General features: G+C 48.4%; 1 protein-coding gene across 2 annotated transcripts in view; it reads right to left on the bottom strand.

The window, feature by feature from the left end:
- The window catches only part of LOC137287365 (uncharacterized), a 29,859-nt gene extending 21,560 nt beyond the window's left edge, over positions 1-8,299 (bottom strand). For both annotated transcript variants that reach the window (XM_067819624.1, XM_067819623.1), the window contains exon 1: positions 8,133-8,299. In XM_067819624.1, the coding sequence (XP_067675725.1) occupies positions 8,133-8,208 (76 nt within the window). In that variant the 5' untranslated portion in view covers positions 8,209-8,299. The remainder of the gene's footprint in view (positions 1-8,132) is intronic.
- Positions 8,300-18,919: the final 10,620 nt, after the last annotated feature.

The following is an 18,919-nucleotide window of genomic DNA, read 5'->3' on the forward strand; positions in this document are numbered from 1 at the left end:
GACATGTCAACACCTGACACTACATTGTGGGTATATCGGGTACTGACATGTCAACACCTGACACTACATTGTGGGTATATCGGGTACTGACATGTCAACACCTGGCACTACATTGTGGGTATATCTGGTAGTGACATGTCAACACCTGGCACTACACTGTGGGTATATCTGGTAGTGACATGTCAACACCTGGCACTACATTGTGGGTATATCTGGTAGTGACATGTCAACACCTGGCACTAAACTGTGGGTATATCTGGTCCTGACATGTCAACACCTGGCACTACACTGTGGGTATATCTGGTAGTGACATGTCAACACCTGACACTACATTGTGGGTATATCGGGTATTGACATGTCAACACCTGACACTACACTGTGGGTATATCGGGTACTGACATGTCAACACCTGGCACTACATTGTGGGTATATCTGGTACTGACATGTCAACACCTGGCACTACACTGTGGGTATATCTGGTCCTGACATGTCAACACCTGACACTACACTGTGGGTATATCTGGTCCTGACATGTCAACACCTGGCACTACACTGTGGGTATATCTGGTAGTGACATGTCAACACCTGGCACTACACTGTGGGTATATCTGGTAGTGACATGTCAACACCTGGCACTACACTGTGCGTATATCTGGTAGTGACATGTCAACACCTGGCATTACACTGTGGGTATATCTGGTAGTGACATGTCAACACCTGGCACTAAACTGTGGGTATATTGGGTACTAACATGTCAACACCTGACACTACACTGTGGGCATATCTGGTACTGACATGTTATTACCTGGCACTAAACAGTCAGCCTTTTGAGGTATATCTGGTGCATAAAGATATATGGGTCAAACTAACATTGGAACGGAAAGATGATTAAAGATTTCATCAAGTTCAGCTACGGCAGCACAGAAAGTCATGGGTCGCTCCTCAGCTGGACACTTGGTGAAATCAGAAAAAAACCACCATTTCTTTTGAGGCCTGTTTGCGCGGAAAATGAACACTTCTACCATCCAGTTGACGATGAAAGTTGTGCAAAAGTATTATTAAAGCTAATAATGCGACTTATAACTGACAAAAATGTTGTTGTGCATCGAACACGCAAATTTGAAAACACCTGGTAAATTTGAAAACACCACGGAGGCATGTTCCCCTGGGAAATTTTAAATATTAGATGCTCTCAGATGCAATTCTAAAGGAAAAAAAAGACTCAATTTATGTAATCTCCAATTAATTTTTTATAAATTATTACTTTTTCCTTTCCTTACTTTTTTTTTGACCAGGTTTTTAATGTTTTTCAAAAAGATTCATTGTTCTAAGATGTTGCATCTATACACAATGTTCTTTACTAAACTTTATGAATATGTTTGGGCATCAGTCTATACATGTAAAACAAACGTTTTGTTCACTTAAAGTATTTATCAGTTGACAGTCCAGAAATTGTATGCGGAAGTTACATCATACATATATCTTCAAGTTTATTCAATATTACTCACTCACTCAGTTTCCTTTTAGTAGCTTAACAAGATAAACGTTTGCTTTATTTATGATCAACCATACAATTAACACATTTACAGTTCCAAGGGGATATCAAAAAGAATTTTGACTCGATTATACCCTGTTAGCTTTTAGCGGTTTAAGATGTTTTAGGCTTTTCAGATTGCTCTGCCACTGAGAAGATAAGCCAGTCTTGTGACTCTGTCAGACAAGTTCCCGACAGATGGAACAGATCTGCACCTTGATGGCTGGGCAAGATTCAAGACATATGATCTACATTGTTTGCGAGATTGTTTGGGGATTGTGAAAATGTTAACGTAAACGTCGCTCAATTAGTGACATAGGGCATGTTGTGGACTTGGGTAACAAACCACATCGTGTTGTACAAACTAAACAACGTTTGATGTGGCGTTATTCAGTTGAAACGTCAAGTAAGGACTGTTCTGTTGTGGGTAAAGTGGCCATTTGCTAAATCTCGTCTCGGTACTTCACAGTATTCAAGTTACCCTCAATCACAATGACTGGCGTCTTTGTTCCCACCCGAGATTATACTGCCTATACCTCCAATACGAGCCTCTTCAGAAACACATGAAGTAACGTTCACCTGGACACGCCCATGTTCTGACGTAACGTTCACCTGGACACGCCCATGTCGTGAAGTAACGTTCACCTGGACATGCCCATGTCTTGTGGTCAGATCGTCGACCAAGATGTTTTGGCTTTAACATTTGTGGGGTTGGACGTCTCACGTGGATACTACAGACGCGATGGCGTGGTCAAGCTGTTATCACAGGTACATTTCTGTTGGCCGGAATGGGATGGGCAGATAGGGTTGCTGGCTAGAACCTAGAGGTACACTTCTGTTGGCGGAATGGGATGGGCAGAGAGGGTTGCTGGCTAGAACCTAGAGGTAAACTTCTGTTGGCCGGAATGGGATGGGCAGAGAGGGTTGCTGGCTAGAACCTGGAGGTACACTTCTGTTGGCCGGAATGGGATGGACAGAGAGGGTTGCTGGCTAGAACCTAGAGGTACACTTGTGTTGGCCGAATGGGATGGGCAGAGAGGGTTGCTGGCTAGAATCTGGAGGAATGTCGTTCGAGTTCATTGGTCTTGGCCTGACGTCGTTACTGGTGGGTGGAATCTGTACTTTATAAAGTGATGACGTTGCTGAATACGTCGCCCTAATGTCAAAAGGTGTCTCAATGAAAGTTGACACGACAGGCAACGTCATGCTGCCAGGTAGCAGACTGAAGCAGACCTCTATCTGTCCATTTGGCATCTTGTTCGTGGCGTTTTCTCCAAAATTACCCAAAGTCATTCCAGAAAGATGAATACAGGTGTATTATTGCTTCTGTACTCCTAAAGACTGCCTTCAATGAAAATGATAAGCGTCTGGAGATCTCGCCTTTTAAATTGAACATTGCTGGCCATTCCTTTCGAATATGACATACTTCTTGTGCAAATTTCGTGATTGGCTGTGTTTCTTCGAATATAATGTGTGTGTGTGCGGTGTGTGTGTATACATAACCCAGAAATATGTTTGAAGAGTAAGGCGCAGTGAGGGAGATTAAAAGAAAGGGTGAGTATCACTCCTCGGTGTTTCTTGTAATATTGATCCGTAAGACACATTAATCTATTGCAACATGGAAACAGGATGATGAGACAATGAACACTGGATGTGTGATTCGTCACGTACTTCCAGGCCCCAATTACCACCATACATTGTAGACAAGTGCAGCCAGTAATTGGTCGTTAGGAACCTAATTATCAACATCTCCTACAGGTGGTTTCACTCACAGGCATCTTGTATTTATACATCAGCAACCTCCACCACACGATTCGCGACAATCTAAAGGTTCTTTGTTTCAGAGTTCTACAATACTTTAAGACCTAGAGATAATGCCATCGTATCCCAATTGCGCAGCTCGTGTTCATGATGTCTGCGACTCTATTGCCCGATGTGGACTCGAATATCTGCAGACTGTCGTCATCTGACATAGTGACAGCAGAAGTGGTGTTCGTCCCATCATGCATCTGGTCTAACTCGAGCTAAACCAAGCGTGAGGCCTCCTTTGACTTGCTTCGTTTGATGATTGGTGCTCGTGGAGGTCGCATTCGCCGTTTGGCACTTCGGTCCACCTTTAACTCCTCGGTTGTCCCTCCTTAAGACTCATAAAAGGATGTCCCCCCTTGAGATGCCTGATTTTGGGGGTCCCTTCTTGTGACGCATGTGACCGATTGGAGTAAATCATTTGGTCATTCAATTTCATTTTGCTCATTGAGCTGGAGTTGCGGTGAAGACCGGGATGGTATAGTTGGTAGTCCGTTCGCTCGTCACGCCGAAGCGACCACATGTGAGAAGCCCATTTATGATGTGCGTGATGTAGCTGGAATATTGCTAAAAGCGACGAAAAACTAAACTCACTCATTCATTGAGCAAGGCAAAATCCGGGAGCTTGGGCGTTATTGCCTCCCTTGTTTCAGTAAAAAACTGAAATCATTTGATAGAATTTCGTTTTTAGATAAACAGACACAATTCAATATCCAGAAGAAAATGGGCTAGTGGCCTTTAAATTGCGAGATGGTCAGTGAGAGCCAGAGATCTGCCCATCTACCAAGGAATATGAAGGACGCTGAAAATGGATCAAGTCCTGTACAGTAACGATGAGATGTGACATGTTAGGATGACTGACTGTTAGTGTACAGTAACGTGGGACAAATCCACTTAAATAAACAAGCAATGGTGGTTAACAGATTCTTGACACGTTATGGCTGTACGGTAATTAACCTTAGGAATGTAACGTTCACTCAGAGCAAGGCTGAATCAGCATGTCTCAATCGCACACATCTTCGAATATGTCATCATTCGAACAATGAATTAAAAGTACAATCGCACTTGATATTTAAATCCTCAAAAGGTATCTCTCCATACTTTTACTTTAAAAGCATGAATCATTAACTTTTTCATAACTGAGCATTTATACGCGTTTCTTTTCAGGTGGAATCTAGACTTCCAGCAGGTCAGCCCATCTGGTGCCGTCGGTGTGCGGAGACGTGATACAGACAGAGGATCTGAGGGATTATAGAGGGATTATAGAGGGATTATAGAGGGGGATTATGGATATAACCCCGGATCTGTCTCGTTTTCAACCCAGCCACGCCATGTGGAAGTAACATTGTGGAGTAAAATAGGATCGACACTCGAGACAGTACTCTTATGACATTTTGTAAATCATGTAACCATGCACTTTCTACCTTTACAAACTCGTATTTTAGGGAATTGTAAAATTTCTAAAATGTTATACTCCTTTATTTAATCCCAAATAAAATCAAATATGGGCACCTAAACATAACTATGACGTACTGTAGAGTGACCCCACTTGAACATAATGTTACTAGTTTCACGTGTTTACGAGATTAAGATTTCAACATTTCAGTTAAGAGAGAGGAATATCCCTCTTATGTAATAGTACGATAACATAACATAAACATAACGCCCAAAAATAGATCAAAGAAACAGGTTTCACTTCACTTAGAGCAATATCGCATTAAGGTAAACATCCACACCGCGGATCAAACTGGGGATGTATGTGACTTGACATCTGCACGGACTTGGAGGGGGGAAGGGGGTGAATGTGTGTGTGTGTGTGTGTGTGTGTGTGTGTGTGTGTGTGTGTGTGTGTGTGTGTGTGTGTGTGTGTGTGTTAGCCAAGTAGTAATTCATGGTTAGCTATTCAACACGCAGGACCAAGTTTGATTCCCGACATGAGCCCATTACGCCCAGTAGCCACATACGGACACATGACTGACAGATTTCGAGAAACAGACCCATCAAAGATGGCATCATATGAGCGAGTGAGTGAGTGAGTGAGGACGTCAGTGAGTGAAAATTTTGACATTATTTCAGTCATGTATTGACGACACTGCACGAAGGATAAAATGAAAAAATACTGTTCATGAAGGTCAATATTAACGATCCCAGTAGTCTAAAATATGTTCACTCATGTCCGTTTGACGTAATATACAACGCACTTTACTGTTTTAAGTTGTTTCGGATGTGACGGACAAGACTAAGCTCCATACACAGCATGTGTGACATTACAGTGCAAGGAGTGTAAACCTTGTCAACCGTTCCTCCAAAAGCCACAAAAAAGTCCTCTCAGCTGCGCAAAGCACCGTGAAGAGTTTCGAAACAGCCATAATGACACCGATATAAGTCTCAGTTCCTTGTTGGAGGCAGATCCGCCATGATTGAGTAGATGGAATGGTTGAGAATAACCACTGTGGTGGCATGGCGTGCTATAGATTTTAATACCTTCGACAACAACAATGCTTCGTGTGCCGCATTCATGTCTCTATTTCCGGAACAATTGTACCATTTTCGGGGGCGTTGAAATACGAACTATTTAAAGGACAATTCAGTCCCATTTCAGAGGCATTGGATCGGTAACATATGCGTGTAAACGTCAAAATCCATTCTACGTTGATTGTGTTGAATAAATTGCTGGAGGTAGAACAACTGACACAACGTTAAGGGAGAAAGGACATGACATTACATACTTAAGAACAGTGTTGAAGCCCCGGGCACTTGGTCGCATGAACGTTCATTTATGTGCTGTTCCCTTTGTGAGACAGATACATCAATTGACGAGGCAGTCAAGGGGGGTTCAGTTGAAAATAACAATATAACAATATAAAAAATAATATATAATGTATCCTTTTTTCATGACATACTCATTGCGAAACATGAAACAACACATATATATTGCGTAAAATGAAACATTTATTTTGAGACAGAGAGAGTGAGAGAGTGAGAGATAGAGTACTGATAACAAATATATCAACACGAGTTGATAAAGAAACAAATATCCGAGGCCTACTGAGGATATTTTTATCTTTATCAACGCGTGTTGATGTAACTGATATCAGTACACACGAAGGAGGAGATTCTATTTATCATGAAAAATCATTCTGTTTAGAGCCTCAGATCTCTCCAGACTAACGTTCCTGCCAGTAGCATTTTTTAAAATCAAAGTTTTGGTCTCCATGTGTTTCAGGAATATCATAACAACTACCTGGACCTTGGTTACGAAATGTGACGCTTGCATCCCAAGTACCACGTTTTCCAGTGGGTGCTGGTAATGTTTCTATGGTGCAGTAAGTTACACACGGAAACGTCAGCTAACGCGTATGTCCCTGCTTTGACTAAAAACAGAATTAGTGACGTTTTGAAAGGTTTATCATTTTATATCTGCAATCTACAAGTGGTTTTCAGGTATCAGCAAACGGCTAGTAAATATTTCAACAGTTCTAAATTTACCACGTGAGCGTCTACGGCGGATAAAAGATCGAGCTTAATGCCACGCAACACTGCATCAGTGATGTTTGTCAGTAGTGGGTTGGGCGGGATTTAAGAGCTACCAAAGATATCTGGCAGGGCCATGCTATAACACCCGTCACTGACACATGTAACTGACAACATCAGACATGACTGGAGAATAAAAAGGAACGTGACACACCTTGTCTTAACTAGCATCGTACATCCAATAATTACGTCAAAGACACTTCGCTGACGTGATATAAGATCAATGGGCTGTTCATTATCAGCACACTTCAGAGGCCCTCACTTATTCTTCCTGTATTGATTGGTAACACGTTACAATCTCCGGCGTTCCAATATGAACAGATCTGAACCGTGTTATGTAGGTATATTTGAAAGAGTGAGTTTTGTGTAACGCCGTATGGCAGAGCGGACATTTTGCAGTAACCCATGACAGCGGGTATCGTTCATCATCACAGAAAGTAAGATGTAAATATTAGCGGTCAAGACATCATTGAACAATGGAAGGAAGGCAGCTTTGTTTTGCTACATGTCATATACAGTCCATTCTAACGCGGTTGTCAAGCATGTGACAATGACAATGACATTAGAACCCGTTTCGGAACGTCGCCTTTCATAGAATAAAATTACTTAATGAAGTTGCATATCCACAACAAAGTGTCATTCTTCATCAACCCAACATCTAAAACGTCCATCAAAGAAGTATTTTGTTGTCTTGCAAAAGGTTTTGACCATTTTCATTAAAGAAACACTTCAATGGCTAATTTTATATCTTAAAATGTTATTTTGGTATTTTACAAGCGCACAATTTGAAACTGAAATATGGTAACTTTCAATGAAGGCGATTCTTAATGCATCAGAGACCCCTGACAGACCTTCCAATATATACGTGTAGAGACTGCTATAGGTACTATGACAGGAACTGCACGACACTGCATTTCTAACACCCGACCCATTCACAAAGTATGATATACAGGTGTGGATTCCATATTCCGTTAGGTAGCAATTTGGAGGTCAACAGCTGTTTTTCATCAATTAAGGAAATGATAATTGTCCAGAAAAAAGTATGATATTAATAACTGAATCAGTTACTAGGCGATATTTGTCTCTGACAAGTCCTCAGAAGGAATGTACTAATCTTCTTACCAGCATGCGGGACGTTTTCATCTCACAATCTCTCATCGATGAGTGAAATAGGAAATATTGAAACATACCTGTACCATCCACTGACAAAACTACCTCCAGTGAAGTGAATCAATGGTTTTTCTCAGTGACTATTCACCTGTAAGTCTGATGGTCGTCAGGTATAGTAACACAAACTCGTGGACAAGTCTGAGGTGAAAGGTTAGCGTCCACATCGGCACTCAACTAGGTCTCGTCGTCTGCCCAAGTCATAGGTGGCGCAATATGCACGTGCAGCCTGCTCCTTCCAGTCTAGCTCTACTGCTCATACCGCATGATCCCCAAACATCCCTCCCTTTACGCCAACTTATATACGACTCTCCCACTTCCGTTCGAGTGAGCGAGTCCTGCTCGGATGAGAGAGTTTGAGGGGCGGGGGATGTGGATGGGGAGGGAGCAGGTAGGAGGGGCTGTTCTACCAATTGAGATATAGCGTTCCTGCCTCATCAGCTGTGGTGTATCAGCATGATTGAACGGCCAATGTTGTCAGTTTTGACACAGGTGACATATATCGTGCTTAACTACTACAGATTGTTTTCTCTAACAGATCTATGACTTTTATGCTCTTTGTTAATCTGACACCGTAAAGGGATTGCTAGTGAACAGTTGTGCCGTGCAACAGGTGCGCGGCAGCGAGAACAGGCTCATGACAGTGCCCTTGTATTGATTTCCTTGTTGGGGTGTAGGAGTGTGGTTCATTCTGTAACGTGTAATGAAGTCCAATGAAATGAAGTGAATAGGACCTCTGGGGGTGTTGCTGCACCAAGTCTACAAGTCTGTGGTGTGTAATACTTCATGTATTCACCAGGGCCATATACAGTACTACGTGTTTACGTAAGTTATTATATCCAGTGGCAGGCTATATAGAGTGAGAAGAATGTGAATGTTATGTTTTTCTGCTAATTTGAATTCATACTAATGTTTCAATTTCACGCGTGCCGTTGCTTCTATGTACATGTTGCGTTCTGGTCCTAATCGAAATCAAAATCCCTAGATCGAACCGGATTTACAGTGTTTCACCAGTCCGTGTATACTAAAGCATCCACACAAGAATTGTCAAACACCATGCTAAGGCTAAGTAAATTATACCTTCGGCAAAACAAAACCATACAGCTAAAATATCTTTGGACCAAAACACTACAAATGTTGTCAAAACGGCGCTTGACTGAAAGCAATCGCTGAATTTCTCCAAGCTGAGGCTCCCCAATACAACAATGTTACCCCTCCCGTATGCATCAGGGTCGAATAACCATTTAGCATTGCTTTCATTTTTTACCACCATCAAACATTTTTTTGGCAAAGCATTTTGTCTCGAGACGCTCGAATACGGCACATTTGCTGTACTACTTGCACACTTAAGTCCCATACATTACGTGAGTCACCAAGAAGAATCCAAGCTGGGTTAGATATACCAGACATAGACACATTAGTTTCACACGTTCGTTCGTGTCACTTTAGATTACAACTCTGGTAAAACGCAAGGATATATATCAGTAATGGTAAGAATAAATTCCGTTCCTTTCATGGAGAGCATCGATAGACGAAACATATTAGAATACAATTATTTAAACTCAGTAATAGAATTCCCCAATCACCAGATAATCCCTAACAAATGCATTAACTCCCATACATTCTCGCCTTGCTTTGAACAATATTGTTCGTCCACTGGAAGACTAACTTCGCCCTAATATCAACCTGACATCTCGTGGCTGTTGGCGGTGCTGCCTCCATTGATCCTTTATGATCAATAAGGACATATATCGACGCCAAAATCATCCGGATTAACAGGTGTCGGTATATGCGAAACCAGGGTTATGTCCCTTTTCTGTATTAAGTCCGTGCAAGGAAGGCGGGGACATGGAAAGCCCCGTGTTTGCCCGAATTTGCGCCCATAATCAATGACCAGGTCCGAACGTTGTGGATGATGGAAAGAAAGAAATCATACACCAACAAACTAGTAAACAACGACTTGCGTCACTTCCACTGAACAGTTCTATCGTGACACTGTCTAGATGTGTAACTATATTAAACATTTTGTTTTCTAAAATAAGGTCTTTTCATTTTGAATTTACAGAAATAGCCGCATCATTACGCAGTTATTAAGACAGGTGTACACACACAGTGTAGGCGTGGAGGCTTAAAGCTATCTAATAGCTGTAAAACGAGAACTGATTATGGACGGCAACTTGTTCATTCTATGATGTTTCAGTAAAGATCCTTAGAACGTGGTGGCTAACAGTCTTCTCATGCATGTGAACGCGTGGTGGCTAACAGTCTTGCCATACATGTCTGTACGTGGTGGCTGTTGGTCTTCTCGTTCATGTACGTGCTGTTGGTCTTGCCATACATGCCCGTGCGTGGTGGCTGTTGGTCTTGCCATACATGTCTGTGCGTGGTGGCTGTTGGTCTTGTCATACATGTCCGTGCGTGGAGGCTATCCGTCTTGCCATACATGTCCGTGTGTGGTGCCTGTTCGTCTTCTCGTTCACATGCATGCGCGGCGCCTGTCAGTCTTGCCATACATGTAAGTGCGTGGTGGCGGTTGATCTTCTCCTTCATGTGCTTGCGTGATGGCTGTTGGTCTTGCCATACACGTCCGTGCGTGGTGGCTGTTGGTCTTCTCGTTCATGTCCGTGCGTGGTGGCTGTTGGTCTTGCCATACACGTCCGTGCGTGGTGGCTGTTGGTCTTCTCGTTCATGCCCGTGCGTGGTGGTTGTTGGTCTTGCCATACATGTCTGTGCGTGGTGCCTGTTGGTCTTCTCGTTCATATGCGTGCGTGGTGGCTGTCAGTCTTGCCATACATGTCCGTGCGTGGAGCCTGTTGGTCTTGCCATACATGTCTGTGCGTGGTGGCTGTCAATCTTGCCATACATGTCCGTGCGTGGTGCCTGTTGGTCTTCTCGATCATGCCCGTGCGTGGTGGCTGTTGGTCTTGCCATACACGTCCGTGCGTGGAGGCTGTCAGTCTTGCCATACACGTCCGTGCGTGGAGGCTGTTGGTCTTGCCATACATGTCCGTGCGTGGTGGCTGTTGGTCTTGCCATACACGTCCGTGCGTGGTGGCTGTCAGTCTTGCCATACATGTCCGTGCGTGGAGGCTGTCAGTCCTGCCATACATGTCCGTGCGTGGTGGCTGTTGGTCTTCTCGTGCATGTCCGTGCGTGGTGCCTGTTGGTCTTGCCATACATGTCTGTGCGTGGTGGCTGTCAGCCTTGCCATACATGTCCGTGCGTGGAGGCTGTCAGTCTAGCCACACATGTCTGTGCATGGTGGCCGTTGGTCTTGCCATACAGGTCCGTGCGTGGAGGCTGTCAGTCTTGCCATACACGTCCGTGCGTGGTGGCTGTTGGTCTTCTCGTTCATGTCCGAGCGTGCTGACTGTTGGTCTTGCCATACATGTCTGTGCGTGGAGCCTGTTGGTCTTGCCATACATGTCTGTGCGGGGTGCCTGTTGGTCCTCTCGTTCATGCCCGTGCGTGGTTGTTGTTGGTCTTGCCATACATGTCTGTGCGTGGAGGCTGTTGGTCTTGCCATACACGTCCGTGCGTGGTGGCTGTCAGTCTTGCCATACACGTCCGTGCGTGGAGGCTGTTGGTCTTCTCGTTCATGCCCGTGCGTGGTGGCTGTTGGTCTTGCCATACACGTCAGTGCGTGGTGGCTGTCAGTCTTGCCATACATGTCCGTGCGTGGAGGCTGTCAGTCTTGCCATACATGTCCGTGCGTGGTGGCTGTTGGTCTTCTCGTTCATGTCCGTGCGTGGTGGCTGTTGGTCTTGCCATACATGTCCGTGCGTGGAGGCTGTTGGTCTTGCCATACATGTCCGTGCGTGGTGGCTGTCAACCTTGCCATACATGTCCGTGCGTGGAGGCTGTCAGTCTTGCCATACATGTCTGTGCGTATTGGCCGCTGGTCTTGCCATACATGTCCGTGCGTGGTGGCTGTTGGTCTTGCCATACCTGTCCGTGCGTGGTGGCTGTTGGTCTTCACGTTGATGTCCGTGCGTGGAGGCTGTCAGTCTTGCCACACACGTCCGTGCGTGGAGGCTGTTGGTCTTCTCGTGCATGCCCGTGCGTGGTGGTTGTTGGTCTTGCCATACCTGTCCTTGCGTGGTGGCTGTTGGTCTTGCCATACCTGTCCGTGCGTGGAGGCTGTCAGTCTTGCCATACATGTCTGTGCGTGGTGGCCGTTGGTCTTGCCATACATGTCCGTACGTGGTGGCTGTTGGTCTTGCCATACATGTCCGTGCGTGGTGGCTGTTGGTCTTGCCATACCTGTCAGTGCGTGGTGGCTGTTGGTCTTCACGTTGATGTCCGTGCGTGGAGGCTGTCAGTCTTGCCATACACGTCCGTGCGTGGAGGCTGTTGGTCTTCTCGTTGATGCCCGTGCGTGGTGGTTGTTGGTCTTGCCATACATGTCTGTGCGTGGTGGCCGTTGGTCTTGCCATACATGTCCGTGCGTGGAGGCTGTCAGTCTTGCCATACACGTCCGTGCGTGGAGGCTGTTGGTCTTCTCGTTCATGCCCGTGCGTGGTGGCTGTTGCTCTTGCCATACACGTCAGTGCGTGGTGGCTGTCAGTCTTGCCATACATGTCCGTGCGTGGAGGCTGTCAGTCTTGCCATACATGTCCGTGCGAGGTGCCTGTTGGTCTTCACGTTGATGTCCGTGCGTGCTGGTTGTCGGTCTTGCCATACATGTCCGTGCGTGGTGCCTGTTGGTCTTGCCATACATGTCCGTGCGTGGTGGCTGTCAACCTTGCCATACATGTCCGTGCGTGCAGGCTGTCAGTCTTGCCATACATGTCTGTGCGTGGTGGCCGTTGGTCTTGCCTTACAGGTCTGTGGGTGGTGGCTGTTGGTCTTCACGTTGATGTCCGTGCGTGGTGGCTGTTGGTCTTTTCGTTCATGCCCGTGCGTGGTGGCTGTTGGTCTTGCCATACATGTCCATGCGTGGTGGTTGTTGGTCTTGCCATACACGTCCGTGCGTGGTGCCTGTTGGTCTTGCCATACATGTCTGTGCGTGGTGGCTGTTGGTCTTCTCGTTCATGCCCGTGCGTAGTGCCTGTTGGTCTTACCATACATGTCCGTGCGTGGTGGCTGTTGGTCTTGCCATACATGTCCGTGCGTGGTGGTTGTTGGTCTTGCCATACACGTCCGTGCGTGTTGGCTGTTCGTCTTTTCATACATGTCTGTGCGTGGTGGCTGTTGGTCTTCTCATACATGTCCGTGCTTGGTGGCTGTTGGTGCCTGTTGGTCTTGCCATACATGTCCGTGCGTGGTTGTTGTTGGTCTTGCCATACATGTCTGTGCGTGGTGGCTGTTGGTCTTCTCCTTCATGTGCGTGCGTTGTGGCTGTCAGTCTTGCATTACACGTCTGTGCGTGGAGGCTGTTGGTCTTCTCCTTCATGTGCGTGCGTGGTGGTTGTTGGTCTTGCAATACATGTCCGTGCGTGGTGGCTGATGGTCTTGCCATACCTGTCCGTGCGTAGTGGCTGTCAGTCTTGCCATACATGTCCGTGCGTGGTGGCTGTCAGTCTTGCCATACATGTCCTTGCGTGGTGGCTGTTGGTCTTCTCGTTCATGCCCGTGCGTGGTGGCTGTCAGTCTTGCCATACATGTCCATGCGTGGTGGCTGTTGGTCTTGTCGTTCATGCCCGTGCGTGGTGGCTGTCAGTCTTGCCATACATGTCCATGCGTGGTGGTTGTTGGTCTTGCCATACACGTCCGTGCGTGGTGGCTGTTGGTCTTCTCGTTCATGTCCGAGCGTGCTGACTGTTGGTCTTGCCATACATGTCTGTGCGTGGAGCCTGTTGGTCTTGCCATACATGTCTGTGCGGGGTGCCTGTTGGTCCTCTCGTTCATGCCCGTGCGTGGTTGTTGTTGGTCTTGCCATACATGTCTGTGCGTGGAGGCTGTTGGTCTTGCCATACACGTCCGTGCGTGGTGGCTGTCAGTCTTGCCATACACGTCCGTGCGTGGAGGCTGTTGGTCTTCTCGTTCATGCCCGTGCGTGGTGGCTGTTGGTCTTGCCATACACGTCAGTGCGTGGTGGCTGTCAGTCTTGCCATACATGTTCGTGCGTGGAGGCTGTCAGTCTTGCCATACATGTCCGTGCGTGGTGGCTGTTGGTCTTCTCGTTCATGTCCGTGCGTGGTGGCTGTTGGTCTTGCCATACATGTCCGTGCGTGGAGGCTGTTGGTCTTGCCATACATGTCCGTGCGTGGTGGCTGTCAACCTTGCCATACATGTCCGTGCGTGGAGGCTGTCAGTCTTGCCATACATGTCTGTGCGTATTGGCCGCTGGTCTTGCCATACATGTCCGTGCGTGGTGGCTGTTGGTCTTGCCATACCTGTCCGTGCGTGGTGGCTGTTGGTCTTCACGTTGATGTCCGTGCGTGGAGGCTGTCAGTCTTGCCACACACGTCCGTGCGTGGAGGCTGTTGGTCTTCTCGTGCATGCCCGTGCGTGGTGGTTGTTGGTCTTGCCATACCTGTCCTTGCGTGGTGGCTGTTGGTCTTGCCATACCTGTCCGTGCGTGGAGGCTGTCAGTCTTGCCATACATGTCTGTGCGTGGTGGCCGTTGGTCTTGCCATACATGTCCGTACGTGGTGGCTGTTGGTCTTGCCATACATGTCCGTGCGTGGTGGCTGTTGGTCTTGCCATACCTGTCAGTGCGTGGTGGCTGTTGGTCTTCACGTTGATGTCCGTGCGTGGAGGCTGTCAGTCTTGCCATACACGTCCGTGCGTGGAGGCTGTTGGTCTTCTCGTTGATGCCCGTGCGTGGTGGTTGTTGGTCTTGCCATACATGTCTGTGCGTGGTGGCCGTTGGTCTTGCCATACATGTCCGTGCGTGGAGGCTGTCAGTCTTGCCATACACGTCCGTGCGTGGAGGCTGTTGGTCTTCTCGTTCATGCCCGTGCGTGGTGGCTGTTGCTCTTGCCATACACGTCAGTGCGTGGTGGCTGTCAGTCTTGCCATACATGTCCGTGCGTGGAGGCTGTCAGTCTTGCCATACATGTCCGTGCGAGGTGCCTGTTGGTCTTCACGTTGATGTCCGTGCGTGCTGGTTGTCGGTCTTGCCATACATGTCCGTGCGTGGTGCCTGTTGGTCTTGCCATACATGTCCGTGCGTGGTGGCTGTCAACCTTGCCATACATGTCCGTGCGTGCAGGCTGTCAGTCTTGCCATACATGTCTGTGCGTGGTGGCCGTTGGTCTTGCCATACATGTCTGTGGGTGGTGGCTGTTGGTCTTCACGTTGATGTCCGTGCGTGGTGGCTGTTGGTCTTTTCGTTCATGCCCGTGCGTGGTGGCTGTTGGTCTTGCCATACATGTCCATGCGTGGTGGTTGTTGGTCTTGCCATACACGTCCGTGCGTGGTGCCTGTTGGTCTTGCCATACATGTCTGTGCGTGGTGGCTGTTGGTCTTCTCGTTCATGCCCGTGCGTAGTGCCTGTTGGTCTTACCATACATGTCCGTGCGTGGTGGCTGTTGGTCTTGCCATACATGTCCGTGCGTGGTGGTTGTTGGTCTTGCCATACACGTCCGTGCGTGTTGGCTGTTCGTCTTTTCATACATGTCTGTGCGTGGTGGCTGTTGGTCTTCTCATACATGTCCGTGCTTGGTGGCTGTTGGTGCCTGTTGGTCTTGCCATACATGTCCGTGCGTGGTTGTCGTTGGTCTTGCCATACATGTCTGTGCGTGGTGGCTGTTGGTCTTCTCCTTCATGTGCGTGCGTTGTGGCTGTCAGTCTTGCATTACACGTCTGTGCGTGGAGGCTGTTGGTCTTCTCCTTCATGTGCGTGCGTGGTGGTTGTTGGTCTTGCAATACATGTCCGTGCGTGGTGGCTGATGGTCTTGCCATACCTGTCCGTGCGTAGTGGCTGTCAGTCTTGCCATACATGTCCGTGCGTGGTGGCTGTCAGTCTTGCCATACATGTCCATGCGTGGTGGCTGTTGGTCTTCTCGTTCATGCCCGTGCGTGGTGGCTGTCAGTCTTGCCATACATGTCCATGCGTGGTGGCTGTTGGTCTTGTCGTTCATGCCCGTGCGTGGTGGCTGTCAGTCTTGCCATACATGTCCATGCGTGGTGGTTGTTGGTCTTGCCATACACGTCCGTGCGTCGTGCCTGTTGGTCTTGCCATACATGTCTGTGCGTGATGGCTGTTGGTCTTCTCGTTCATGCCCGTGCATAGTGAATGTTGGTCTTACCATACATGTCCGTGCGTGGTGCCTGTTGGTCTTGCCATACATGTCCGTGCGTGGTGGCTGTTCGTCTTCTCATACATGTCTGTGCGTGGTGGCTGTTGGTCTTCTCATACATGTCCGTGCGTGGTGGCTGTTGGTGGCTGTCAGTCTTGCCATACATGTCCGTGCGTGGTGGCTGTCAGTCTTGCCATACATGTCCGTGCGTGGTGGCTGTTGGTCTTCTCGTTCATGCCCGTGCGTGGTGGCTGTCAGTCTTGCCACACATGTCCGTGCGTGGTGGCTGTTGGTCTTCTCGTTCATGCCCGTGCGTGGTGGTTGTTGGTCTTGCCATACATGTCCGTGCGTGGTGGCTGTCAGTCTTGCCACACATGTCCATGCGTGGTGGTTGTTGGTCTTGCCAGACACGTCCGTGCGTGGTGCCTGTTGGTCTTGCCATACATGTCTGTGCGTGGTGGCTGTTGGTCTTCTCGTTCATGCCCGTGCGTGGTGCCTGTTGGTCTTACCATACATGTCCGTGTGTGGTGCCTGTTGTCTTGCCATACATGTCCGTGCGTGGTGGCTGTTCGTCTTCTCATGCATGTCTGTGCGTGGTGGCTGTTGGTCTTCTCATACATGTCCGTGCGTGGCGGCTGTTGGTGGCTGTTGGTCTTGCCATACATGTCCGTGCGTGGTGCCTGTTGGTCTTGCCATACATGTCTGTGCGTGGTGCCTGTTGGTTTTCTCTTTCATGTCCGTGTGTGGTGCCTGTTGGTCTTGCCATACATGTCCGTGCGTGGTGGCTGTTCGTCTTCTCATGCATGTCTGTGCGTGGTGGCTGTTGGTCTTCTCATACATGTCCGTGTGTGGTGGCTGTTGGTGGCTGTTGGTCTTGCCATACATGTCCGTGCGTGGAGGCTGTCAGTCTTGCCATACATGTCCATGCGTGGTGGTTGTTGGTCTTGCCATACACGTCCGTGCGTCGTGCCTGTTGGTCTTGCCATACATGTCTGTGCGTGGTGGCTGTTGGTCTTCTCGTTCATGCCCGTGCGTAGTGCCTGTTGGTCTTGCCATACATGTCCGTGCGTGGTGCCTGTTGGTCTTCCCATACATGTCTGTGCGTGGTGGCTGTTCGTCTTCTCATACATGTCTGTGCGTGGTGGCTGTTGGTCTTCTCATACATGTCCGTGCTTGGGGGCTGCTGGTGGCTGTTGGTCTTGCCATACATGTCCGTGCGTGGTTGTTGTTGGTCTTGCCATACATGTCCGTGCGTGGTGCCTGTTGGTCTTCCCATACATGTCCGTTCGTGGTGGCTGTTCGTCTTCTCATACATGTCTGTGCGTGATGGCTGTTGGTGCCTGTTGGTCTTGCCATACATGTCCGTGCGTGGTTGTTGTTGGTCTTGCCATACATGTCTGTGCGTGGTGGCTGTTGGTCTTCTCCTTCATGTGCGTGCGTTGTGGCTGTCAGTCTTGCCATACATGTCTGTGCGTGGAGGCTGTTGGTCTTCTCCTTCATGTGCGTGCGTGGTGGTTGTTGGTCTTGCCAAACATGTCCGTGCGTGGTGGCTGATGGTCTTGCCATACCTGTCCCTGCGTAGTGGCTGTCAGTCTTGCCATACATGTCCGTGCGTGGTGGCTGTTGGTCTTCTCGTTCATGCCCGTGCGTGGTGGCTGTCAGTCTTGCCATACATGTCCGTGCGTGGTGGCTGTTGGTCTTCTCGTTCATGCCCGTGCGTGGTGGCCGTTGGTCTTGCCATACATGTCCATGCGTGGTGGTTGTTGGTCTTGCCATACACGTCCGTGCGTCGTGCCTGTTGGTCTTGCCATACATGTCTGTGCGTGGTGGCTGTTGGTCTTCTCGTTCATGCCCGTGCGTAGTGCCTGTTGGTCTTGCCATACATGTCCGTGCGTGGTGCCTGTTGGTCTTGCCATACATGTCCGTGCGTGGTGGCTGTTCGTCTTCTCATACATGTCTGTGCGTGGTGGCTGTTGGTCTTCTCATACATGTCCGTGCGTGGTGGCTGTTGGTGGCTGTTGGTCTTGCCATACATGTCCGTGCGTGGTGCCTGTTGGTCTTGCCATACATGTCTGTGCGTGGTGCCTGTTGGTTTTCTCTTTCATGTCCATGCGTGGTGGCTGTTGGTCTTGCCACACCTGTCCGTGCGCAGTGGCTGTCAGTCTTGCCATACATGTCCGTGCGTGGTGGCTGTCAGTCTTGCCATACATGTCCATGCGTGGTGGTTGTTGGTCTTGCCATACACGTCCGTGCGTGGTGACTGTTGGTCTTGCCATACATGTCCGTGTGTGGTGCCTGTTGGTCTTGCCATACATGTCCGTGCGTGGTGGCTGTTCGTCTTCTCATGCATGTCTGTGCGTGGTGGCTGTTGGTCTTCTCGTTCATGCACGTCCGTGGTGCCTGTTGGTCTTACCATACATGTCCGTGTGTGGTGCCTGTTGGTCTTGCCATACATGTCCGTGCGTGGTGGCTGTTCGTCTTCTCATGCATGTCTGTGTGTGGTGGCTGTTGGTCTTCTCATACATGTCCGTGTGTGGTGGCTGTTGGTGGCTGTTGGTCTTGCCATACATGTCCGTGCGTGGAGGCTGTCAGTCTTGCCATACATGTCCATGCGTGGTGGTTGTTGGTCTTGCCACACACGTCCGTGCGTCGTGCCTGTTGGTCTTGCCATACATGTCTGTGCGTGGTG

The sequence above is a fragment of the Haliotis asinina genome, chromosome 6, assembly GCF_037392515.1.
Source record: "Haliotis asinina isolate JCU_RB_2024 chromosome 6, JCU_Hal_asi_v2, whole genome shotgun sequence".
Classification (NCBI taxonomy): domain Eukaryota; kingdom Metazoa; phylum Mollusca; class Gastropoda; order Lepetellida; family Haliotidae; genus Haliotis; species Haliotis asinina.